The sequence below is a fragment of the Pezoporus occidentalis genome, unplaced genomic scaffold (assembly GCF_034315485.1).
Source record: "Pezoporus occidentalis ecotype Australia unplaced genomic scaffold, CSIRO_AGI_Poc_V1 ctg3, whole genome shotgun sequence".
Lineage (NCBI taxonomy): Eukaryota > Metazoa > Chordata > Aves > Psittaciformes > Psittacidae > Pezoporus > Pezoporus occidentalis.
The window spans coordinates 6,854,497-6,881,005 of NW_026914940.1; the positions used below are offsets into that span (position 1 = coordinate 6,854,497).

Here is a 26,509-nt window from a genome sequence, read left to right on the forward strand (position 1 = left end):
GCACTGTGAGGACGTGAAAGGAGATACACAGCTTTGCCTTTTTGAAGCCTATTTTGGGAGAAATGTAGCTTCTTCCCATATGGATGGAGTTTGTATGTTCAGCCTAAGCCTGGGGTGGTAACTGGCAGGTGCCTGCAGCATCCTTTCCTTTTTTGCCTTACATTGTGCTTGACGGCAGAACCCAAGTGGCAAAGATGGTCACCGTAAGGAGGAGGAACGTGAAAGTGTTTACCTTCGCCTTTCTGCTCATCACGGTAACGTCGTTTCTGCTGAACTACACGCACCAGGTGACCACCAACACGTGGGACCCGAGGCACCTCATCATGCAGTTTTCAGAGCAAGTCCAGAAGCTCTTCAAGTACCCCAAGAGACCCTGCAGCTGTCGCACGTGCATCTCGGAGCTGGGACGTTCCCTCTGGTTCGATCAGAGATTTAATTCAACTATGCAACCTTTCCTGACCTCACAAAATGCCTTGATCCCAGAAGACAGCTACAGGTGGTGGCTGGTAAGTGGGAGGTGTGGATGCAGCCCAGTGTTTGTGCGATGGTTCTGGTGTCAGGCTTTGAGCAATGCTGAGCAGATCCTGAGAGCTGGTTCCTGCCAAAAGCTTTTCCCATCTCAAGCTGACGAGGAAGCAGAGGTGGAAGGATGTGGGTGTTCATGCTGCTGTTTAGCTTGTAGGCTAAACACGTTCACTTGCTCCAAGGTAGAAAAGTCCCTGACAGAGTTAGGGGGTGAATCCAGAATTTGCAAATGTTAATATTGCCTTTTTCTCCCTTCTCTTGGAAAGACTGGACTTTGTAAGCCATGTTGTGTGTCTTCAGATGGTAAAAAGGGCTTTTGCCATCCGAGGTAGCAAAGCAAGCTCGTGAAGTGTGTAATTCCCTTGGGGCTCTCCCTGTCATAAAACATGGAGTACAAATCCAGCTCTGGAGTCCTCAGGATAGTAAAGACATGGATCTGTTGGAGAGGGTCCAGAAGAGAGCCACAGAAATGATCAGAGGAATGGATCACCTCTTCTATGAGTAAAGGCTGAGAGTTGGGGTTGTTCAGCCTGGAGAAGAGAAGACTCTGGGGACACCTTATTGCAGCCTTTCAGTACCTAAAAGGGGCCTATAAGAAAGATGGGGAGAGACTTTTTAGCAGGATCTGTTGTGATAGGATGAGGGGTTATGGTTTTAAACTAAAAGAGGGTTCTTTTAGTTTCTAAACTGAAAGAACTAAGATTCAGGCTGGATATGAGGAAGAAATTCTTTACAGTGAGGTTGGTAAAACACTAGCATAGGTTGCCCAGAGAGGTGATGGATGCGCCATCCCTGCAGCCATTCAAGGCCAGGCTGGATGGATGTGTTTCTGGACAACCTGATCTAGTTGAAGATGTCCCTGCTTATTGCAGGGCAATCACGGGTCACTGGGAAGGAGCAGCTCTAGCTTATCCTTGAGCAGGGTGGTTCAATGAGCCTGACCCAAGCATCATGAAAGCTAGCAGATGCCTTCCTCAAAAAGCACACAAGGGAAGAGGGTGTATCCCGACGTTTTGCCTAATTAAAGCCTCTTTTATGTCCTCTTGAAACAAGACAGCGATTAAATTAATTGCTTATGGTCTGCACTGCTGAGCTGCTGACACATAGGTTCTGGCTGCAGTGACCCCAGTTAAGTTGCAGTTTCATTGTGACTTGCTTTCTCCTTCTGGAAAAACAGTGTCCCTCTGCCTTTCTTTGAACACATAGCAGCCTGCAATGAGCACAGCAACCCTTGATACCGAATTTGGGGCTTTCAGCCCTTTCCTGGCACCCTGGGGAACCCCCTCCGCAGTCACCCACTTTCACAGTGAGGGCATTTAGGTTTGGAGGAGGTGTTAAGTGCTGTGGGAATGAGGCTGTATCTGATCACTTCTCACTCTGCTGGCTGTTGCATTTACAGAAGAGAAAAAGAGATGCCACTGAACAACAGCTTTAACTGTTGCATAAATGATACCCTCATTTTAAAATTAAACCCTCCTTTTTTTTTGCTGTGAGTCTCACATACTCCAGGCGTTATCCTTTCACCATCTCCTTGACCATGACTCAGATTTCCCATCATTTGTGTTTTTTCTTGCAGCCCCCAGATGCTTTTCCTTCTGGTCCCCACATTTCCTGTGTTCAGAAACCATGTAGATGAAGCCCTTAGTGACATGGTTTAGTGATGCTCTTGGCAGTCCTGAGCTAATGGTTGGCCTTGATGATATTAAAGGTCTTTCCCAGACTAGCTGATTCTATGATTCCATAACTTTTAGCTGAGCTTTGCTGGAGCCATGAGAAGGGAAGATGACAAGCTCAGGTCCTAGTTCCACTTGCCCTGGGGTGAGGTTTTACCAGGGACCTAAGCTGACCTAACAGTTGGCAGGTTTTGGGGATGAGGTGATACCCCAGTTCCAGAGGATGAGGATGTTCATGAACACCATGAGTGTTCAGGCTGGCTGTGAAATGTGTCCTGATACTGCCTCTGCAGAAATGGGGAGCACTCAGCACCTTGAGGATATGCTGGGGACAGGATGGGATAGTCAAGGCTAAATCCTGTCATTGGTGCAGAGGCTGTGCTGGTGGGCACGGTGCCTCTGCTAGTCCCCAAGGGCTAGCACATCGCCGCTGGGCAAAACCACACTGCATTCTGCACTCAGACCTCACTCAATTTTAAACATGAGGTTTGAATGCATCCTCTCTTAAAAGAAATGGGAAAGGAAGAAAAAGCTTAGGACTCCTAGTACAGAACTTTGAATTTCTAATTCTCCTTGTAGTGGGGCTGAAACAAACAGAAAGGCACAAATACCTCACTTCAACTCAACCTGAAACAGATTTTTTTGGGGGAGGGTTGTTTCTTTTTCGGCTGAACTAAAAAACAGTGACTTTCAGGACTGCCAGAAGTGTTTTCTTTTCTCTCCCCACCCCCAAGTAAAAGCTTTTGGTTTAATTTTCAGGGCTGTCCGACCCTATTTTTATTGTTTTCATTTATTTTTTTGAATTCAGGTCAAGTTCAAAGGAAATGCACCACTTCAGAACACAAACTCAAAGCACTTTTTTCTTAGATGGTAAAAATAAAACTTCTAAGATTTCTATACTTTTCCCACCGTATTTTTTTTCAGCCAGAACTTATCTTGAACCAGATTGTGTGAAATATTTTGGTGTCCCCCAAAACTTTGTTGTCTATTGGAAATCAGTTCCTTACTGAAAATACACGCCCTAATCTATAGTAGATGGAGAAGGTGCCCTGACTCCTCTGAAAGATGCCTCTGGGTAAACCCAGCTCCTCATTGCAGCCTGTTTCCTATGTACATGTTGCTTTTGGGTAAGCCTTTCAAAGGCAGTGTCATTTCTACAGTAATTCCCAGGTGCATCCCGTTTGCATTCCCTTTTTCACTGTTCGTTTTTAGGCTCGTCTTCAAAGCGATACTGAGATTTCAGCCGGTCTTAAATGAAACGTTGCTCATGGCCGTGTATTACTCTTGCTTGCTTTGCCAACTGAGAAATCTGTGACTTTTTACTGTATTTGTACTTAAAAGATGAGGCGTGAGGAGAGCTGAGAGTTCTTAAACTCCATTTCATGCGAGAAATGACTGTGTTTGCTCTCAGGAGCTGACTTCAGACAGCGTGCTGGTTTCGTTATGCTGTAACTGAGATGACGGTGATTTCACTGGATCTGTTTGCAATGAGGCTGTGACTTTCCTGTCACAGGGAGACCCATGTGATATGCTTGGACTAAACACAGGCAGAGTCCTTGCCAGAGAGCTGTCTATCACCAGGCTCAGTATGACCTCCCTTCCCATTAACCCTGTTGTTGTATATGTGAATAAGAAACATTAGTATTAGTAAGGAGCATTAGTATCCCTCCACTTGTAGGAAGGCGAGGACTGATTTCAGAGCCAGTATTTGAGGTGAAGTGACATTTGGGGCTAAAGGATGGGGTGGTTTCACTTGCTTACAGCTCTTCACATGGCTGTCAGGATGCCTCCTTTTCTTCTTTTCCTTCCTTCCTTCCTTCCTCCTGTCTCTCTTTCTTTTCTCTTCTACTTGCATGTCTCTTACCTGTCCATGCATCTGCCTTCTCTTATGCTCAGGGACTGGGAGAGTCTTAGTGCTTTGGAAGTTGCACCTTGTGTTATGTGACACATTTCCTGCTGTTTATATTATCATCCCCACCTCCCTGAGCCGGTTCACCTGCAAGCTTTTCATTGTTGTTCCACGACACAAGTGCTGTGGATGTAAGGAACGAGGGCAAACAAAGAAACTGTGCCGTAACACAGCATAGCACTTATTTATAGCTTTCTAGTTTCATTCTCAGGGGTTTTGGCATTGTTTTTGGTGGTCAGAAGGTATTAAAAACATGAGATCAGAACCTGATGTTCTAAATCCAAAATAAGCCTGTTGAGGTTGATGGATTAAAGTTGTCATAAGTAAAATCAGGCTCAGAGTTCCCTGGCAATCTTATCTGTAGCACATTGTTCAAAAACGCGACAACAATTTTTATCTCGAGTCTTATGATATTTGAGGGTTTTGCTTTGGGTTTTTTTAGGAAGAAAGCTCTGTTTGTGGGGCCATGTGATCAGCCTATTGAAAACAAAATGTTAGTTTTTACTCATTGTGTTTGTAGGAAAAAGTGCAGTATACAGCTTAAGGACTTGTTAACCGTACGGCAGACAAAGAGGGCATTCCCAATACGTGTGCTGAACTGATTTTTAGGACAGCAGCAGAGCTACCTGGCACCTGAGCCATGCATTTTGAATGCTCTTTGTAGGAAATCTGCCCAACTTCTTGGATCACCAGAAGTCTTTAAAACTGGGATGCTCTCTGTGACACTTTGAAAGGAATACACAGGGCTCAGAGCACCGAAGGCAGCAGAAATCCAACCCAGATCCCAGGCACTAGTCCCAGTGCCTGCTACATGCCCACTCCTACCTGGTGTTGTACTGCTAGGGTGCAAGCAGGCCATTTAGACCAGCCTTGGGCATATGAGGACAGATGGATCTGGAGGTGATCCAGGTTCATGGGTCTCTCTAAGCACTGCAGTGTGCTCTGCAGAGCTGCAGACATCCTGCAACCAGAAACAAAGGCACACAGAGCTGGTGGAGGAAGGGTCTTTGCTCCTTAGAGTGGCATGGAGGTGACCTATGAGCCATGGAAGTCAGAACTCATATGCACATGGCATATGCATATCATTGTAGGATATTTACATAAAGTATGCACATTGCATTCATATTTGAGAATACATATTTTTTGACAGACACAAATGATTAAACAAACCCCAAACTCTTGAAAGCCTCTATATTCTTCCCTTTAATCTCTTTGATGCACAGTAATTGCAGGACATTAAATGTGACAATAATACTGCCATATTTTCCAGACCAAGGAGGCATGTTTAAAATTGATGGTTTCCTTTTAACCTCTCCTTCCATCTGCAAAATGGAGATTACCTGGATTTGCCCCACCAGGCTGTTGCTAGGATTAATCTTTGTTCAATACCTTATAGCTGGGAAGCGCTGCGTCAGTATTAATGCCTCCGAACTGCTGCAGCGAGGGAATCAGTAGCTGTGTAAAAGAGACTCTAATGGGGCTTTATTCCCTCTTTATCATTTAAAAACAGTTAAAAAAATTACAAAAGGCACCAAATTCCCCAGGCTGCCTGGCTGCATGCTCACAGGGCTGCAAAATGCATAGGGTATACCTGCCTGTCCACTATAAACGTTGTGTCTTGGTCCATGCTCCATCTGCCTCCACATCACACCAATAATTACAGGTTAAGCAGGATATTTTCTAGCTGTTCATAAATTGGGATTTTGAAAGTGTATTTAGTACACTGCCAAACTTGTCCATAGATGCAGGATGCACAGGTACCAGGAGAGATTTCCTTTGAGGTTCCCCTGCCTATAGCTGTGTCCTCACCACTCCAAGCTGTTAGCTCTGAGCAGCCTTGGCTGAATTCACACCGTTTGCATCCTCTTAGCTGAGTTTTGGGTATTGCTTCTTGGCAATCTCTGGCAGTGTGATGGTACCAGAGGGCTCGGGGAAGTTTATTAAAGCAGCGAAGTCCCCTTAGTGGACGTGTGCACGCAGCGATGAGAGAATGAGCAACAGGCTGTTCCTTGGAAAGCCATTCATGGGTAAAGAAAGGAAGCGCATACACTTACAGGGTACTTTTACTTGCCCTTTTTCTTGTGAAAATTTAATGAAATGAAATTTGCATTTAAATGAAAATGCAAAATCATCTGGTAACTTCTGTATTTGAAGTGGGGAGATTGTGAGGCTGGGAAGACAGGGTAGTTTGAAGATGATTAGGACACTTGCCATTTAATAATAACTTCTAATTCAAAGGTTCGGGGTTCAGTTTACCAATACCTAAAAGGACCTAGAAGGCGGCTGGAGAGGGACTTTTGACAAGGGCATATAGGGATGGGACAAAGAGCAATGGATTTAAGGTGAAAGAGGGAAGATTTAGATTAAATATTAGGATAAAATTCTTAACTATGAGGGTGCTGAGGCAGTGGCACAGGTTGCCCAGAGAAGCTGTGGATGCGCCATCACTGGCAGTGTTCAAGGCCAGGATGGATGGGGCTTGGAACAACCTGGTCTAGTGGAGGGTGTCCCTGCCCATGGCAGGGGGCTGGAACTGGATGAGATTTAAGGTCTCTTCCACTCCAAACCATTCTGTGATTCTGTGGTTCTATGCAATTTCTCAATCTGGACTCTGAATTACAGTTTTTAACAACTTAAGGTGAAGAGTTGACTCCCAAGAGGCAGACAAATATTTTATGGAGGGCAGCGGGGTGGTTAAGTGGTCTAATGGTATTTCATATGTGGACACAAGGTGGGTTAAGATACCTTTTGTATTCAAGCAAGAGGTTAAACCTCATCTTTAGACACAGCTGTTGCTTGCACAGATTTCTGAGAAGAGCAGCCATTTCACTGAGGACACAGGGTTCAGGTATTTCAGTGTATTTAAGCCCTCTCGTAGCAGCTGTATCCATACACATATCCCTGGTACACATCTAAAGCACTTGGTGGGAGGATGCTGTTCCAGAAGAGCCACATGGCACTGCTATGGCTCTGCCTTGCTCAGCATGGACAGACTTTCACCCAGCGCTTTAGTTGATTTATGGCAAAGGCCAGACTGGTGGGAGCTTGTTAAAATGTAAAGAAATAGACTGCATTACTCCAAAAAAGGACAAAAATTTGGTGTGGGAAAGTGAACTATAATTGGCTTGTAATTGTGATGCTGTTAAGACGGTCTTTTTCAGGCAGTCAAGTAAACATTGTGCAATAAGGAGCTGGCACACAGTAAGTCTGTACTTCTAAAAGCTGTATTTGCCTTGGAGTTAACCAGCTTCATTGTCTCCTCGGCTCTGTTTTGCTGAGATGTCAAAGACTGAAGATAAGAACCAGTGCTGACTGGAGATCAGGCCTGAAAAGTGTGGTCCAATGTGATAATCATTGAGGAAATTAAAACAGAGAGCTTCTGTTCTGTTCCTGAGTTAAGGACAGATGTCTTATTGTGCAGTAAGGGTACAGTGCAATAAGGTCATCGCAGTGCCCAGGTCATCATCCTGTTTGAAATCGTTGAAGGAATCTCTGTAATAATAATCTTTGCTATGGAAGTTGTGTACAACCAACAGGATGATGGTGCCCGGCTTTCAGGCTGGTGTTGGTGCCCATGTTTTAACTTGGTTGCTATACAGTTACTATAGACTGACAGCAGCATAACAGAAAGAAAAGGCAGATCCCTGTTCTGTGTAAATAGTTTCTTATAATTTTAATGCATTAAACATGTCAATACACCACATCCTTTTCTTTCCTCATGCTATCATCCTGGCTGAAAAGGCAATTTAACTTAAAAAGGGGGCTCAAGTGATGCGCGGATTGACTCCACAACTCGTTAAAGTTGTAAAGTAGGTATGCTTTTTATTCAGCGCTGAGACGCACGGGGATAATTCCTCAAAGTCATGCGTGCCTCAGTGTTGTTTCCCTCTACATTTATTCTCTAAAGTTATATATATTCATAAGGTTGCACAACACGCCTATACATATTCATGTCCTATCCCCGCTTCGTATTATAATGAGCCAGAAGGTCCTCTGCGCCTGCGCAGTGCCCCCTCTGGTCATGGGGAGGGGTCTCAAGATGAAGTAAATGAGTCTTCCTCCTCTGGGTAGGGGTCTTCAAGATGAAGTAAATGAGTCTTCCTCTTCTTGCACTTTTCACCTTTTTTAGTCTTTAAGTGTGGCCTTAGAGTTTGGTCAGTGTGGTAAATCCTCTGCTTCTCCCCTTATTAGTAGAGTTTGATCAGTGTCCCAGCCGTAAATCCTCTGCTTCTCCCCTTTATCAGTAGATTCAGGCATCTGCTTATTAACAGGACCGGAGGTCTCTGTTCTGCTTAGCAGGCATTTACAACAGATAGTCCTTTTGTTTAAACAAATTCCTCTAACCCCCTTGTACAACCCCCCTGTACAACCCCCTTGTACAACCCCCTGTACTACCCCCCTGTACAATGGTCAACCCTCTGTATCACAAGTACTCAGAATTTTCTGAAAATTACCTTCTTCGTCTGAATTTTCTCAGAGAAAATCAGTTCAAAAATAAGATTTTGGGTTGGTTTGGTTTGGTTTGGCTCTTTTGTTTGTGTTTGGGTCCGTCTCCCACTTTTTCCCCCTGCAGAATAACTCTGCTCTTAATATTTTGGTACATGTTTGGTTGTTTTCCCTTTTATTTCTTAAAGGCACTAGAAAGTCAGATCACCTTTACAGAGGCAGAGTTTGGGTATATGCACACGTGTTCAAATAACTCAAAATAAGTTCCTATTTTAAAAAAAAGTCAGGTTTTTCTACATTATCCACCTGATACTATGCTCCATGGCATCTATGAAGTCTCCATTTATTTTGAAGGCTGCAGACTCTCTAATATTAAGTGTTTTTTATATATTCAGAGTAAAATAAGGTTGGATTGGATTCATAATGAATGCACAAGAATTTAGGTAAATGAATAATCCCATGCATAGTAATGTGGTGATAATCACAGAATGCTTTAAATTAGAAGGGACCTTAAAGCTCATCCAGTTCCAACCTCCTGCCATGGGCAGGGGCACCTTCCACTAGACCAGGTTGCTCCAAGCCCCTTCCAACCTGGCCTTGAACACTGCCAGGGATGGGGCAGCCACAGCTTCTCTGGGCACCCTGTGCCAGTGCCTTAGCACCCTCACAGGGAAGAATTTCTTCCTAATACCTAATCTAAATCCCCTCTGTCAGTTTGAAGTCATTCCCCCTTGTCCTATCCCTATATGCCCTTGTAAAAAGTCCCTGTCCAGATTTCTTGCAGGCCTCCTTTAGGTGTTGGAATACTGTTAGAAGGTCTCTCCAGAGAAATTCTAAGGACTCCATAGCATGGCTGTAACAATGGATAGGGCATCCTGATTACTTTGCATCCCAATCACCTTGTGCAGTCCATACATGAATATATAGGCTAGCAAGGATTAGCAGGAAGATTAAGTCTATGTATGCAACATTTCTTTGTCTTCTTTTTTTCAAGTTCTTAGCCCCAGTGCTGCCTTGTAACGCAGAGCTCTGCAGACCTGTTGTTGAATTCAGTGCAAATAAGGTTGCTTTATATAGTTCTGCAAAGAGGCAGCAGGGAATTTAAACAAAAATTACAGCAATACATCTGTTTGTGTTTGCTTGTGAGAGAGAGAGCAAGAAGAATTAACAGTTCCTGGTGCCCTTGAGGGAAGTGCATTGGAAACTAAAGCCAAATTACCCCAGGCCCTTGCTGGGAGTCGTGGGAAAAGGTGTTTCTCCTCTCTCCCTCCCTGCCTCTCCTTGCCCTGGGCTGGCAGAGCAAGGGCAGAGCCTTTTGGCAGGTTTTGTGTTAGGAGCTCTTCTCCCTTTGTGAGAACCACAAGGGTGGGCAGTGCTCTCTGTCAGCACTCACAACCTCTGTAGTGACCCTCAGAGAGCAGAGCCCCAGACAGGGAGTGTGTGACCATCACCTGCCCTGCACCTTGCCTATACCTTCCTGACCTAGCCATTGTTTCCACCATGCACCACAGAGCTGCTTACAAAAGAGTTTCCCTCCATGGCAACAGGCACAATGAGCAAGGTCCGGGTGGTTTTCTTCATCCTGGATGCATTTTTGGGATGATTTTACATCTCCAACCCTCAGGGCTAAGTCTACCATAGTTTCCTATTCACTAGCAGCTGCTTTCTCCACAGTTCAGAGCAGCAGCAATATAATATCCCAATTCCACTTCTGGCATATGCTAGAATTTGAGGAAGGGGTGTCTGTGCTCCACCAGGTTCATTGAGACTCTTCAGTCCTTCCTAGGAGGGTTAAAAGAAACCTTATACCTGTCCTAATAGAAGATATCTGTCCCAAAGTGGGATTAGGCTTCTAGACACCAGGCTAACATTTATTCTGCTGAGGTCAGCCTTGGGGAGAACTCATTATCTGTTCCACCATGGCTAGAAGGAGACTGAGGAGGTGTAGGAATCAAAGGAGAAAGGGGGAAAAGGAGGAACCAAGTTAAAAAAGTTAATGAAAAGGGATTTTCCACTTTTCTGTTGGGTTTTGGGGCTAACACTTCAGCTCCCAACTGAACGTGGGACACAGTGTCTGCAGGTAGATGTGAGAATGGTCTTTGAGCAGGCATTTGAAGCTACATCTTGCTTACAGAAAAGCTGTATTAGTAACCTGGAGTGATTTTTCTTCCCAACAGAAGCTGCAAGGAGAGAAAACTCCAAAGAATATTAATGCTACCCTCAAGGAATTGTTTGGGATCATTCCTGGGGATGGGGACCCCCTGCAGGAGCGAGGCACTTTCACGTGCAGACGATGCGCTGTCGTGGGCAACTCTGGGAACCTGCGGCAGTCACAGTATGGCCAAGAAATTGACTCCCATGACTTTGTGCTCAGGTGAGTAGGCACCACCCCAGCTCCACATGGCTCTTGTTTAAGAGTCACTGGTGATTTGGGGGACAAGGGAGCAAATGAGATTTCAGGGGCTATCTAGTGAAATCTGGTACTTAGGTTAAATCTAAGTTCCAGGGATGTAAACTATGTGCATTAGAGATGCAACATCATGTTTTAGCTTGGAAAAGAACAATGAATAGATGTTGTAGCTTGTTCTGCCCTATCCATAATTGCCTATGTTAAAAAAAAATCATAAAATTTATAGCAAAAGTTACTACAGGTGGTACTTACAAGTGCTCTTTTACATATTTACTGATTGTACCAGATTTGACCTCTTGCACTGGTTCATTCTCAGACGATGGCAAAGAAAGGCAAAGTCACTTTGCAATGGACAGGAGAAAACTGGTTGGCTGCAGTTACTTTGTGAATGGTTGTGTCACCTCTTCTTTTCCAAGCAGTGAAGGTTGGCTATTTTGTCCCACTTAAGTACAAGCAGGAACTAGGTGAGCAGACCTAATCACCCAGAGGGCAGCCAAGGTGTGTGGGCTAAGTTAATCTCCAATGCACTGTCCAGCTTTTATACCACAGCTATGAGCACAGCACAATTTGGGGAGTGATGCAGTGCAGTGCAGGCCTGGAAGGGAGCAATTGCTATTGAAAATACTCTGGGAAATAACATAATCTGTAGTAGGATGCTGTGCATTGATGTCAAGAGCAGAGCAGCAGCAGATCAACACTATTTGAACTGTTAGGCCACCTTACGCCACTTGGCTTCCAGTGTGGCTTGGATGCTTTGTAGAGCCTTCTGATGACATCTAAATGTTCACAGTAATCATTTTGGGATCTGCTTCAATCAGTTGCATGCCTGGTCCTCTACCAAAGAACCTCCTGAAGGCAGAGGCAGCCAACCTGGTCTTCAGATCCATGAAGTGAAGAGCTCTAGATATTAGTCCTGCAAGTTGCAAATGTGGGGCAGTTGAGGTGCATCTATGCTTAACTCTGTGTCCTTTGCTATGGAGACAGCCCCGTTTCTGTGTGAACTTTCTTATCTTACCTGACCTATGTTTCCAGATTCATGCAGAAAAAGCTTTGCTAGACTCAAAAAGCTATATTTTTAAGTAGTAACTAAGGAGTAACACACTCAGTGTCTGCTCTAAGGCTTTGTTCTTTCCGTAGCTGTACATCCCTGGGAAGGCAGAAACTCCCTGTGACTTGGAATTGAACCTGCCAGTTCTGGATTTATCAAACCAGATCTGAAGGGATGGCACAAAGCTTTAGGATTCACTGTGGAAATTTGTGACTAGAGAAGGTGACCCTTCTGTGTGCTAATCCAACAGACAAAATCTCTGGTGACCTGATATTCACTTCCACGTGTTGTGGCAATAAAGCCAAGCACTGAGAAGAGCCAGAGAGTCTGAGGGGACTCCTTTCCTTCCACACACTGTGTTCCAGCCCACTCCTTTTTGTTTAACTATCTACTTTCATGAGAGAAGGAAGTTCCGGCTCGTTCCTTCCTGCTGAGACTGGGTGTGAGCAGTGCCTTAGACCATGTCACGCAGGCAGATCTACCAAAGTTGGTGGGGAAGGTACATAGACCTGAGGGCAGGTTGTGAGTAAGATAACCTAGATGCCACCCTTGGCTTTGTCCTGATGGAAAGCAAACCCTGTATTGTAAACCTTAAACTGACTAATCTCAAGATAAAACATAGTACGTCTCCTGCTTTGCTAGTATTTCTACACAATACAATGTGGGTGGCTGGCAGGGAAGAGGCTAACTAACTCAGTAACAAGTCCATGCAGTCTGGTAGGCTATTCTGCCTATGCTAGTAACTCTTCTTGTGGAAGTTAGAAGAAACTTAACTAATTCATGTGGGGGAACACTGCAATAGCACATCCTGGCATAGATTTGGCAATCATATCTTACCTCTCCTGTTCTCGGTGACCAGATCTGCATGTTATCTGGCAATGTATGATGCTCCTCATCACCTTGTCACCTACATCTTCTTGTCCTCCTTGCACTTCTGCCAGGGTTTGTGCTAATGTCTCTGCAGAAGACTCCACTGGGCTGCAGGGAAACCCATTCTGGTCTGAGCCAGGTTGGGGGTTACTCCATGGTGTTAAACAGCACCCTGAATTCATGCAAGGTTAGTCAGAGCTCTCTGATTTGCATAACACTGCACCAGAGAAACATGCAAATCTCTACCTGTCTGGAGCTAATACATCAGGAAAGGAGCTGCTGATGTGTCCCCAGATTTGCTTTCAGAAGTGTACACAAGCATAGAGACATTTCTGCAGCCCAGAGTTCAGAAACACACCCTCTTCCCTGAGACACCCAATATAAGGTAGCCCTGTTTGGCCAATTCATTTTGACTGAGCCCTGGTGGGACCTGGGCAGATCTCCATGCAGTGACCCTAGGGTTACCTAAAGCACACCACATGTATGTAGAATCACCCTAAGTAGATAAATTGAAGTTGGAGGACTTACTCCAAAGTCAGCTTTGAGTAGATGAAGTGTCAGCAAGCAGGTCCTGGATTTGTCACTGTGGCTTTGGTGCGTTTTAATGGGAGAACCATAATGAATATTTGCTGCTCTTCATCTCACATTACATGGTTTGTTACCTTGACCCTCGACTTCTAAATACACCCATCCAGATTGGGAAGGGCATGAAGCTGCAAAAAGTCAAGCTGATAGACTTCAGGACAATGTTTTTTCTCTCTACTGGAGGCTGTAGCTTTAGGATGGAAGGAGATGAGTTCTCATGGTCACCACTTTTTTGATCAGCTCTCTGCTGACTGTCAAGGGAAGGCAGGGAAGTGCTCAGAGATACACCTGCTTGGTAGACACTCCCATTCAGTCCAAGGAAAACCACACTACAGCTGAGCTTTCATTTACTGTTAATTTGTCCACATGGGTGATGGTCGCTGAAGACCCCTGCACCCTGTCAAGCCTGTCTGAAGAACCTGTGTACAGCACTTTGCTTAGCCATGGGAGCATTTTCCTGCCTTTCTCAGACAAATTATTTGGGGAAGATTTGCACGTGTTTGTACCTAATTCTTGTCCCACTTCTTCCCTGTCTTCCCTTCTTACTTTTGGGCTGCAGAATGAACCGTGCCCCCACGGCTGGCTATGAGTCGGATGTTGGGAGCAAGACCACGCACCACTTCGTTTACCCTGAGAGCTACAAAGAGCTGGCAGAAAATGTGAGCATGATCCTGATCCCCTTCAAAACGCTGGACCTGCACTGGGTTGTCACCGCGCTCACCACAGGCACCATCAACTTGTGAGTAAGGGCAGGGCTGAAGGGGTGAGAGCACCTCATGTTGCTTTAGGAGATAACACTGGGCAAATCCCTGCTTCTAATAAGGCCTAGGGGAGCTTTACAGACCCTCTAAGGTCAGAGTTTAGTCCTGAACACTTGCTTTCTAGGAACAGCTCAATGTTGTGTTGCAGTCTTTGAGTTTGGTTTGTCTTTCCTGATGGAATGTGATTGAGAGACGTGCAGAGGGGAATATTGCTTTGTGTGCCACCTGTGTGTCTTAGCTTTAAATTCACATGTTCTACCTGCCAATAATGGGCCACATTGGTATTTATTTTCCGTTTCTTTATGAGTGCTTTCAGAAGTAAATGTTCACCTGTTCACCATTTAATACATTTATGGCAGCACATAATGTGAACAAAGTGCATGTTTCTTGCGGACACCTGTTAGCAGATTTCCTCCCTTGCTGTAAGCTGGCTTTTCCTAATCCAGAGAATGAAATAACATGACATTCGTACTGTGTACAGGGTTATCTGTTGGATGTAAAGCCACAGTCTTGCAGGATTGCTCGGTGGCACCCTGCTACACATCAGATCACATTACGTTATTCCAGAGAGAACTATTTCAAGACATTTCAACTTTTTTCCTAATTTCAGAGTCTCAGAAGATTAAAAACTTGGGACGGTAAGACCCTGTTGACTGAGAACAAGACCTGCTTCACATTTTTAAGGAAAACTTTCTGATGGGACAACTGGAATTTTACTTCTTTTATTCTTTTCTCTCTTTGCGTTTGTGTTTTAGATTCTTTTCACGTCTTATTCTCTTAACTTGTAACAAATCTGGTTTATTGTCTTTTTACCTTTTTTTTTTGCCACTTAGCATATACAGTCATAAGCTGTCTTGAAAAGCATCCATCTTCAGGATCCACTCGTAACTTGGAAGGAGACTAAGCCCACTCAGAAAACTGGCTAAAACAATACCCGGTGTCGCTCTTGATGTGACAGGTCTTTCCTCTTCAGTCTGCAAAGCAGTGAAGTGGTTCTGCAAGAGCACTCCAGGCTCTGGAGGAAGGCTCTTCCCCCTGCAGGTCCTTGCCATTGCAAGCATCCTTTCTTCTGCATTATTGCCCCTCAAACACACTTCTTTGTGTGCTGGTGGGGGAGTTCTTATCTGTTTGCCCATGGGTCCACTGCAGACTGCACCTGGAACCAGCTATCGAGCCCTTCTCAGCCTCCCTGATGCTCCGCATCCTCCTCACTGTCTCCTACAGCTCAGCTACCTGCTGCTACCTATACATATATCAGGAGATATATGTAGGAGGTCCTACACCTGGGCACACATCTTCCAAGCAGGTCTGCTGCCTGTCCCTGTACTAGGAGAAAAGCCTGTGCTCTTCCTGCAACCTGAGGTCTACACTGCAAGTTGCGTGAGCCCTTAGCCTCTCAGGAAGATATAGCTGGTTGACCGCAAGGCAGTCACAGGAAAGGAAAAACATCTTTGCTTAATAAACTACAGGATGCATTATATATTCATAGTTTGATTGTATACATGGGCTTGGTAAGCAGCTGGTATCCATTAGTGTGTGAGTATTTAACCATGTGAAAGAAATACCATATTCAAAGCGAGGAAATTGCATAATGAATAAGCTGGTGTACATTGGAATAATAAAACCAGAAAATCATAAACACACGAATCATAACAGTAAATGTAACATGATTTGAAGCTAGCAGAAGAAACCTATGGACACACATTAAGTACACAATGTCAGATACAGTATATAAGGAAATTGTTGATTGCCCATTTTCAAAGGGGAGAAGGCATGAAATAAAAATAAAAAACATCTTAAATACAGTATTTTAGAAAGGAAGAAATACCTCCTTACCCCTCCCTGTGGGACATTATGCCCTGTGCAGAGGCTGCATAGGATCAACTGAGTGAGGTTAGGTTAAGAAGAACCTAAGTTATCCCAAGACAAGCAAGATAAGCATCCTGTATTGGTTAGACTTTTACGCAGTGTTTAATTTTCTGTATCCCATTCAAATGAAGTAATAATTTCCTAAGACTCAAAACCTGTGAATTAATCATATTCTCCTCCCAGTAGTATTACAATTCAAGCAATTTTTACGGTTCAAAATGAAAGCAGGTAGCCTTAATAGTAGATTGAATTGGTAGCTGAATGATTGTCTCAGACATGTCCCATTTGAGTGATGGATGTCCCATTTCAAAGTGGCTCTCTAAGACTGAGCATTATCTTAGAAAAGACCAAGAAAAGCTTCTTGGGACAGAAAAACTTCAGGCCCTCATCGGTCATATTTAGTGCAGTTGCTTCAACTTGCCTTCTGCAAGGAATCTCCTCAGTGAGAAACGTTCCACATATCTCTGCTTGATTTGGCAAAGAGCAATTTGGGTATTCCTTAGAATGTTCTATATCTTCTACTTGGGTAAAACAGTAAATCTCCTGTACAAGGCGGCCAGTAATAATGGCACATTTTACTAGAGCCCTCCAGAGTGGCTCATAGACGTTTTCCATGTTTCCCACCTGTAGCCACCTTCATCACAGGCTTCACTCTTTGCCCTGCTCCTGTGGCATTTGCTGCATCACTCACTCCCTGGCTGCTATGTAGCCCAGGTTTTACACAGGTCTCCATTTGGTCTTGCCCAGCGTGCCAGTACTTTCCATGCAGATTTATGGAATTCTGCAGCCAAGTGACAGCAGGACTTGGATATTACTTCTGAAAAAATGAAATATTCCATGATTAAAGTAACTAACATCATCTGGCAAGAGCTGGAGCAGTCTCCTGGCTGGATCAGAGCTGTGTCAAATACTATCTTGAGTACTGCATACCATTCTCTGGTCATCTATTGTACCTAGCCAGATGTCCATGAAATATGAACCCAATGTTTGCTTCACATCACCTTCATAGAAAAGATAGGCTGCTTATTTATATAGTAATGAGAAGATTTTACCAGCAAAGAAGCGTTTGGGATCACCAAGCCTACTGACTTTGCTAATCAAGGTCAGGTGTGGGAAGCAAATGCAAGGGAGATTTGCTTAGAGCAGATCAAGAAGTCTGCATGGGTGTCTCTTCCCCATTAGCATCTTGTGTCACATCTCTGGAGAGCTGGAGCCCACCTGTCACCTCTAACATTGCATCCAGCCCAGAGCAGCGATTGCAGGGCAAGGATGCTCAGAAGTACCTAAGCAGATGAGGACATTGCCAGGTCACCACTGGTTTGGGAAGACAGGCTAATGTTTCAAAATGCTGATGGTCCATGGTTGAAAGAGAAATAAAACCTTAATGAAAGGAACATTGATGTTAAAAAAATCAAGTGAAAACATTTAGACTGAACTAATGGAAGGCTTTGGCAATTTGCTACAGCCCATCTACAGAGTATGTAGAGTATATTTTGGGATATACCCCAATGACAAGGCCAGTTCACCAGAACATTTTCACCTGAAACAAACTCAGAGATTCTCTTTTTCCAGCACTCGTGATGAGCTGTGCAATGCCAGCATGCACGGGGCATGATATGGGGAAGAAAAGACTTCTTTTGTTTCCAAGACATGACTTGTGATTTCAACCCAGTCATAAGGTATGACTTGGAAGTTTTATGCTGGGAACTGCACAAAGCCTTCAATGTCCTCATGGGGAAGAAGAGAATAGCTTGCTGGTGAGGGGCTGTGTACTGGCAATGCCGGAGTTGCACATAACCACAGAAATTAGGAACTTTACTACCACCTACTCTGAAAATCATGTAAGAGCTACAGGTATTAGGAGGGGAAAAGTCTCCCCCTGGTGGGAAAAGGCTTTTCTGACATGAAATTAAATGCAAAACCCTTCTGTTCATCAAAGTGCAAATACTGCAACAGTCATGATCCAAGAGTTAGAAGTCATGGTTCCAAGTAGTATTGATTTTACAGTATATTGCAACTAAATCTTTGATGCCTTCCTGTCAATAATTAACTTGAATATTTAAAAATGGAATGGCTTCCTATAAATGTGCTTCAGCAACAGCTCAGTTCTCATGCTGCATTTATGAATTGCAGCTTCATTTTCCAACAACTTCTTGTATTTATTACTTTCAAATAAGTTCAGTTTATTGCTGTGCATGAAGAATATTCTTTCTTTCTTTGGAAATACATGAAGATATTAATACGTTGGGCTCTTACTAATCTTGGTGGTTTGTGTTTGTTTTTAACAGTACATATGTTCCAGTTCCACGGAAAATCAAAGTCAAAAAAGAAAAGGTGAGCAATGCTGCTTTATGGTTTCGTTCTGCTAATCCACTTGTAGGTCTTTTGCCTCTTTGGGACATTGCAAGAATCCATAAAAACTCATAAAAACTGCAACCAAAATCCACACACATTACAAGGCTCAGCTAAGCTAAAGCTTTAGCTCCTATGTGCCATTCAGGCCAAAGATCAACCACTAAATAAGTGAGGTTGGAAAGAAACTGATGCTCTGACTATGCTGTTGCATTACCGCTGTTCTGAAGGTGGCATTGCTTCCTCTAGGACTGCTCAAAGACATTTAAGGCGCACTGCTGGCCAACAGTGCTCACCATCCTCAGTATTTTCTCTGTTCCCACTTCATGTAATGACACTTTGAGCTCATATACTAATGAGTAGACAGCCTTGGGGGGGGGGGGGGTGTGTTAAGTAATTTGACTAAACTAAGGGTGTTTCACAGTCGTTGTCCAGTTCTTTATAACAAAGAGCAAAGTGAACTCTGAACAAAGTTCTGTGTTTTCGAGTCAGTGGAGAGAGAATTCATGATGTTGTCAATGGCTCTTGAGGAAGGCTCATAGCCCACAGCTGTAATAACTACCTGTACCCAATTAAACAGCTTGGAGACTGGGCTTAGGCCAAGTCCCTGCTGGTTTTGTCCCGGGTGAATTAATACTCTCCCAGGCAATGTTCAAGTAGCATAGATAGGGGAATATTCCCTGTTTTGCACAGGGACAGAATTGAGTGATGTGGACATGATCTGTGCCGTGCCACTTCCCTCAAGGCTAACAAAACACTTCTGACTCGTTTAATTTCATCGTGTGGATGTGTAGAAGGCAATCAGTCAGGGGATTTCACTTCTCTGCAAAGGCTGAGGAAAGATGTACAAAGCTGGTCCCCACCCTACAGCACTCAGAAGAGAGTCCATGTCATGTATATTGACTATCGCCCAACTATGCTGTGGTTTAATATACATGTCCTACTGTTGGAGTTAGGATTTCCCATGGGGCAGAATGGTCATGTTGGACGATTAGCCCCCAGGCAAAGACTTTTGTTGTAGCTGCATTGTTTGAGGACATAACCAAGACAGACTATGTAGGGAGAGGAAGAACACTTCTTCCGTAGACCTTCCAGCAAAATACAAATCTCATTCTCACAGCCTTTGAAGAGGCTGGTTTTCTAAGGAGCTCAGGCACCTAATATCTCAAGGGCTGATAAAGTATGTCATTAGCCCCAGAGCATTGAAATTACAAATTAAAGCACATGTTCTCCATTCAGGAGGCCAGGTTTTGCCAAAGGCTTCAAATGAGACTTTTAACCAGTATCAGTTCATATTGCTGTGCTTCAAACAGTGGACCTATAGAAGGCATTAAATAATCACATAGCACATCCCTAGCTGTTGTGAGAAACACAGTAACCTCTGCAAAACCTATGTGAGATGCACTGTGGCAGGTTGTTAAACTCAAGTCACAGTCAAGTAGCACCAGGCCAGCCTATGGCTGATGATATGCAGCAGCTTCCTGAGCAGGGAGATGAGAACCTTGTATTTCTTCCCACACTATGCAATGCAGAACACCCTGTGAGAAGCGATTACACGCAGATACAGTATCAGCAATTAACCTCTGACTCTGTAAAAGGGAAAGCCCTGCAGCTAACGAGATAGCACTGAAAGCCATCACTTTAATTACAAACACAGCATGGAGAGAACCTCCTCTCTTTGCCTCATTCAGGGAAAGGGGTTAAAACCAAGGGCTCCCACCAGTCCTTGGATTTATTGTACACTCAGGTCTGATCTTAAGTGCTCTCTGTTCATTAGCTGATCTCATCATTTCCCTAGGGGATAACCAAGTGCAATTTGTGTGTGGAAAAACAGCATGTTTGGAAAACAGGAGAAATCCTGCTATTCAACCTAAAAGTTTACACCTCACCCCTGGTTTCCTTAGATCTGTATCTACATAGGTACCAAGACATGTTTGACATATTGTGCAGAAGATGCACTTGCTCCTACGTTCCCACCCAAGTTATAGTTGGACTCAATGATCTTAAGGGTCTTTACCAACCTAGGTGATTCTATGATTCTATGAAATCTGGTATGGCATCTTAAACTTACCTTGCTCAGGCTTCCAACTCCCCAGAGCTCACCTGCATTACAACAGGATGCTGCAGGGAGAGTTAAGTGCCCAGTTTTCCTCTTATCTGTGCCATTTCATACCCTTTGGTTTCGTTAGGAACCACCCAGGATTTACACTAGTGTAAGCAGGTAGGGTATCAAGACCAAGGAAGGAATATTCACATGTAATTCAATATTCACGCTCATTCATATTTCCCATGTGTAACTGCACATGGAAAGTGTTCTTGAATGCATTTTAACTATGGGATTTTATTTTTCCGTTTCACCTGCCCTCAAGGAATAACTATTACTCCTTTCTTCTGCGCTCCCCTACCCCAATGTCCTTTAGAGATGACATGCTACCATTATTATTTTCCCAGGGTATTTATTTATGGGTCTTTCTCTCCAATTTTGCCTAGATCCTGGTTTATAATCCAGCTTTTATGAAATATGTCTATGAAAACTGGCTCGAGCGTCATGGAAGATACCCATCCACGGGCCTTCTGTCTTTGATGTTTGCACTTCATGTATGCGATGAGGTAAAGTCTGGCTGTGTTTGGATATATAGACAAAAACTCACGACATTTCACACTGAAGTGTCAGGAACATGCCCTTGCCCTTCACTCAGCCTTTATTTCCCTCCCTCCCATCTTCTCCACCATTCGCTTCTTTGAACAGATGCAGAGTCCTCAGTAACATGCATGTATGCTCAAATGGTGGTGATGGATTATGGTGTTTTGATCACCTGAGGTCAAATATCATACTCCGGGGACAGGAGTGTGTTTTTTATATTGCTAAGCAAATACTCACAGAGAGAAATATCCTTTTCTGTCCGAGTTCAGGTATGGTGGTGGTCTCAACATAGCTTAGGATGTAATGTCCCTTGAGCCATTATTCTGTGGTTGCATCATCTCATGCAGCAGAATTGCTTGGCACACCACCTTGGTCCTATAGATAAACTGAGAATCAAGAATGTTTCTTTGACATTCCAGATGAAAACCAATTGCTTCCCAGGCTAACACTAGTTCCCTCTTACTTCCTAGGTGAATGTGTATGGTTTTGGAGCAGACAGCAAAGGACACTGGCATCACTACTGGGAAAACAACGCCTCAGCCGGGGCTTTCCGGAAGACGGGTGTCCATGATGGGGATTTTGAGTTCAATTTAACTTTGACTCTCGCATCGATTGAAAAAATAAGCTTTTTCAAGGGCAGATGACCCTGGCCATGGGGAGAAGTGGGGGCTGCAATTTCCAACATGCAGCAGAACAAGGCTCGGTGAAGATGATGTGGGCTCCAGCCAGGTTTGAACGCGTGAATCTGCGGTGGATTCGGAGCATCTCACTGCTGCAATGCTCACCGCAGGGAGCCCAGCCGAGGACCGGCTTTCACGCTGCACGTGATCTCCTATCCACAGATAGCTGGGAACTACCAGTCGGTTGTGGGAATAAATGAATCTCTGCTTAGGCTCTACAGCTTGATTCCTGACTGACTGATGAAAGATCTGCCTGTTGCAATTAGGGGAAACCTGGGCACAGCAGCTGCTGGTTGTGTGTCCATTCTTTCCTCGAGTAAGGCAAGAGATCTTTGAAGAAGAGTGAAAACTTCTGGGACTTGAGACCTGCTTGGGCAGCTGTTAACATCATAGTAAGGATTACCTCAAAGGAATGAATTCACTTCTGCTGTTGATCTTTTTGAACTGTTTCTGCTGTTTGCTGTTACTACTTTTGGTTTCATGCTGTGTTAAGGAAAAAACATGATGAAGTTGCCTGGAGTAGTAAATATTTCAACCATTGCCTCATTCTGCATTGATAGCATTTATAAACACGGAGCAAATCAGGCCCGATCATATATTATTTAATATTGCTTCCTATACAGCCATAATGAGACAGGAAACTCCAGCAAAAAATTGGCCTTTTTAGCCACTTGTTTGTCTTGTTTAGTTATATATAATCTTTATTTCTTTTTTGTTTGGTGGAAAACACTCTGGAATGCTCATTTTTATTTAATCGATTGAAGGTTGGAATGTGGACTGTTTTCTTTCAGTCATTTATATGTGCCTTTTTAATTGTGCAACAGATGTGATTTTCTTTTTTTAAGATGAGAAACCCTAAATTAAACTTTTTTATAAGGGGGGGGAATTAACCAAAGTGTAGCCTCCATGTGGTCAAAACCTTTTGTAGTCAAAACCAATAGCAACAGCTCCTATACTGTGTTTGAGCAAACACAAACAAGACTCATTTTTAAAGGTAGCTTTTACCTTTTTTATGGGAAAATATCCCAAAAGTTCCAAGGAAACTTTTTCCTCTTATTTTTTTACAATTCTAGAAAGTGATATCTCCTTACAAGGTCTCTAAAAGTGGAAGAAATATCATGGGTTGGAATATCAGCTACTAATACACCAAGAATCTTTTGCCCTGTAGCAATGTCTACAAGAACACAATCTACACAAGCTGATCCTACAGTGTAAGCCAGACTTCAAAATCATGTCCATCTCTGGAGGAAGGAGTGTATTAATGTCAGTACCTGTAGGGAGTGAGAGGAGGGAACCGACAGCAGAGATTTTGTATCTTCTGATTTTCACTGGAATCAGTGCTTTTAATCCTCAAGGACAGATAAAGTGTGAATCCAAGAACAGAGTTCAGGTAATGAAGAAGGGAGAACAGGTTTTTATCCTTCTTGATATCATGAAAAACGGGATTCATGGATTATTGACCCATTTTCACCTCTGGTGAAGACAGGGGAGTTCTTGCCACAGACTTCAAGGGACTTCCAGTCAGGCTTGGGAAAAAAAAATGGCATATTTCATTTTTAATGTATTACATATTTCATTTTTTTAATGTATGGCATATTTCATTTTTAATGTAGTACAGTGGTTGGGGTTTGTGGCAATTTAGAAATCATGATCTAAATGACTCCTCTCTCATGCACCAGTTGTGGCAGCATGACCAAGCAGATAAGTATTTGAGCTCAGTGAAAGCACAGCCCTTCAACCAGTGATGTGCTTCAGGCCAGTATTTATCCCCTTGTTTTTCCGTGCCAATTGGTAACAGTGAGCTCCCCTCAAAGGCAGGAATTCATGGCACAATGGCATGGTCAGTCAGAATATCCCTAGTTTGGGCACCACTTGCTGACATGAACTGCCCACATGAGTATTACTGGACTCGCAACATATAAAGAGCCGAGGATGCCAAACGTCTGCACAGAGAACTGGGTTTCCTTTGCTGTACACACACAGCCCTTCAGGTTTGCAATATGGAAAAGGCAGGATTTTCACATCTTCATGCTGAGACCTGTTCATCAACCTCATGTCAAGAAGCCCTTTCCCAGTATGGTGGCCAGCAGAACTCACCTGCATGTCACAGGCGCAGCAAATTCAATGGGCTTACTGTCTTCTACATGTCCTTTGTGAAAGGGTGAAACATTTCTACCTGAACCATGTTTGTTTGATTGATTTAAGCATTCCCACTGGTTTAGTTGTTGTTAATCAATGTGCTTCTGGTGAGATGTCACAGTAATACAAGCAAAGCAATTATAAGAGGAAAAAGACTCCATGGAAGATTCTAATGGTATCTCTCATGGGGGTTTGGTACCCAAATCCCATTGATTTGGGTTTCTTTTTAAACACAGGTGACAGTTTGGGATCAAAGACAGTGGTAAATTAATCAGCTGTCTTCTAGCCCATGCTGTTCTGAACATTTCCTTTTGCTGTCCAAATTAAATTTCCAGTTTTCCCTGAATATTCTCCCTCTGACAGCACATATAAAACATCATGGCGTGTGTGATCGTGGGTAGATTTAGTGTCTTCACCATGGAACAAGCTGCAATTCCTATCTAATTCTCTTGCCAAGAGCAAGCAGTAGCTGTGTACCACTGATGCCCATTTTTCAGAGCGTGTGGAGAGCAGAGTGGACCTCTCCAGCTGCAGGATGAGGGATAGTCTGTGCCATCACATTTCTATTCCAGAGGAACATTTTCTAGAGTCCTTTAGGCAACTGACTGTTCTGTCGGATATTTGTCTCAGTTCCTCCACGATTTTGCTGCTTTTTCAAATGCCTTCAGAATAAGGAGATTCCAACAGATGATGCTGAGGGAAGACTTAATTCCCACTGCCAATGTGGAAGACTCTGTTCCTGCTGGAAACTTCCTGGGTTTATTTTGTCAAAGAGAACTGCAATGGAAGACATTTAGCAATGTGTCAAGGTTTCAAACTCTTGTACTGTATTTGCCACCACTGCAAAGTTTCTGAAGCACTCCTGGAATGTCTCTTATGTTTTTTACCAAAGCCAAATCTCTTGAGCACTTTTTTTCTCCCATGACCAGATTTTCTTCCTATTTTTCTTTGACTACACAATCGATTATGATAATAAATTCTTTTTCTCTGATGATGGGGAGTCTCATTCAGCCATTCTTTGACTTTTTATTTATTTAATATTTCAGTATGATACAAATCAAAATAAATTTTTTATTGTAACCAAAAAAAGGTGTTTGTGCACACTTCTTCCCACAATACTCACATTAGCTCCTAGGACCTCCTCTATCACATAAGGGTGTAATGAACTCTTCAGTCACATCAGCATGCTTCAGCCTGCTGGAAAGCTTGTGGTGATGGGCATTACGCTGCTCAGTTTTATGTCAGCTCTAGGACTCTCTGGAGAAGACACTTAAGCTTTATACATGTATGGTCTCCTGATGGATCATGCTCTATTTAGGTGATAAGTATAAAGGAAATCAGGGCAGACTCAAAAAGCCATAACTTGAGAAGAGATTCCACTCACTGTTCTCTTGACAGACCTGGCTCCCTTTGTAGGAGAGATGCTGAGGATCCACCCAAGGTCCCTATTTCAAGGGCACTTCAGTCATGAATGGCCTAGGCTGTCCATTAGAAGAACCCATCTAGAGGATGGACATCTTTGATCAGGTATCACTTTAACATGACACACCACCTCATCTGCATGACCATGGCTTTACATGGGGAGATGCTACCTTAGCTATTTCTCATGGGTGTCATAAGCTGTTCAGTTGTCTTGTGTTCTATTTCCATTCATTAAGGGCATGAGTCAAATAGATGGCCTAGCATTGATGCGAGTTGCCCATTGAAATGTGACAAACCTGCTTGATAAGCAGTAGAAACTCCAGAAGTCATAGCAGGGAAGCTTCTATTCAGATACAGACAACAGTGTAATGGTCACAGTAAGGAGCTCAGGACGCTCCTGTTCAGGTAAGGCAATGATCTGATGGTCACAGTAGGAGCTGCTTTCCAGTGGGACCTTCAGAGGACCATGTTCTCAGGAGCTGCTTCATGCATTAAACTCAGGGTCTAAACATGTTGCATCAGTGAGATATCAACCACCATTAATGGATACAGCCCCACCAGCATCACACTTGTTGAAAATCATAGAATCATAGAATCACAGAATAGTTAGGGTTGGAAAGGACCTTAAGATCATCCAGTTCCAACCCCCCCACCATGGGCAGGGATACCTCACACTAAACCATGTCACCCCAGGCTCTGTCCAACCTGGCCTTGAACACTGCCAGGGATGGAGCATTCACAACTTCCTTGGGCAACCCATTCCAATGCCTCACCATCCTTACAGTAAAGAACTTCTTCCTTATATCCAGTCTAAATGAATGGAAAGTAGAAGCACAGAAGTCTGAGAAGCTATCCCAGTCATTCCAGGTCCCAAAGCCTAGTTTCTGCCCAGAGCTTTTATAACCAGGCTGGTCACAGGGTTGTTCCAAACAGAGAAAGCAGGAGCATTAACCTGGGGTAGCTATTGAACTGGACTATCCTTCACAGTGGCTCTGTACCTTCGTACTTGCCACTGTGAAGAGGAGGTGAAAAGAATTTCATAGAATCATAGAGTGGTTTGGGTTGGAAAGGACCTTCGATCATTCAGCTCCCCCCCCCCCCCCCCCCCCACCATGGGCAGGGACACCTCACACTAAACCATATCAGCCAAGGCTCTGTCCAACCTGGCCTTGAACA

General features: G+C 43.8%; 2 protein-coding genes across 2 annotated transcripts in view; both read left to right on the forward strand.

Annotated features, from left to right (window-relative positions):
- ZFAT (zinc finger and AT-hook domain containing) overlaps positions 1-9,234 on the forward strand; it is a 533,709-nt gene extending 524,475 nt beyond the window's left edge. The window contains exon 17 of the transcript XR_009966308.1: positions 9,056-9,234. The gene's annotated coding sequence lies outside the window, so the exon portion shown is untranslated. The remainder of the gene's footprint in view (positions 1-9,055) is intronic.
- Positions 1-23,302, forward strand: ST3GAL1 (ST3 beta-galactoside alpha-2,3-sialyltransferase 1). The gene is made up of 6 exons (XM_062626998.1): positions 1-506; positions 10,731-10,927; positions 14,026-14,205; positions 18,385-18,430; positions 20,939-21,058; positions 21,563-23,302. The coding sequence occupies exons 1-6, from the start codon at positions 195-197 to the stop codon at positions 21,734-21,736; spliced, it is 1,029 nt and encodes a 342-aa protein (XP_062482982.1). The 5' UTR covers positions 1-194; the 3' UTR covers positions 21,737-23,302.
- Positions 23,303-26,509: the final 3,207 nt, after the last annotated feature.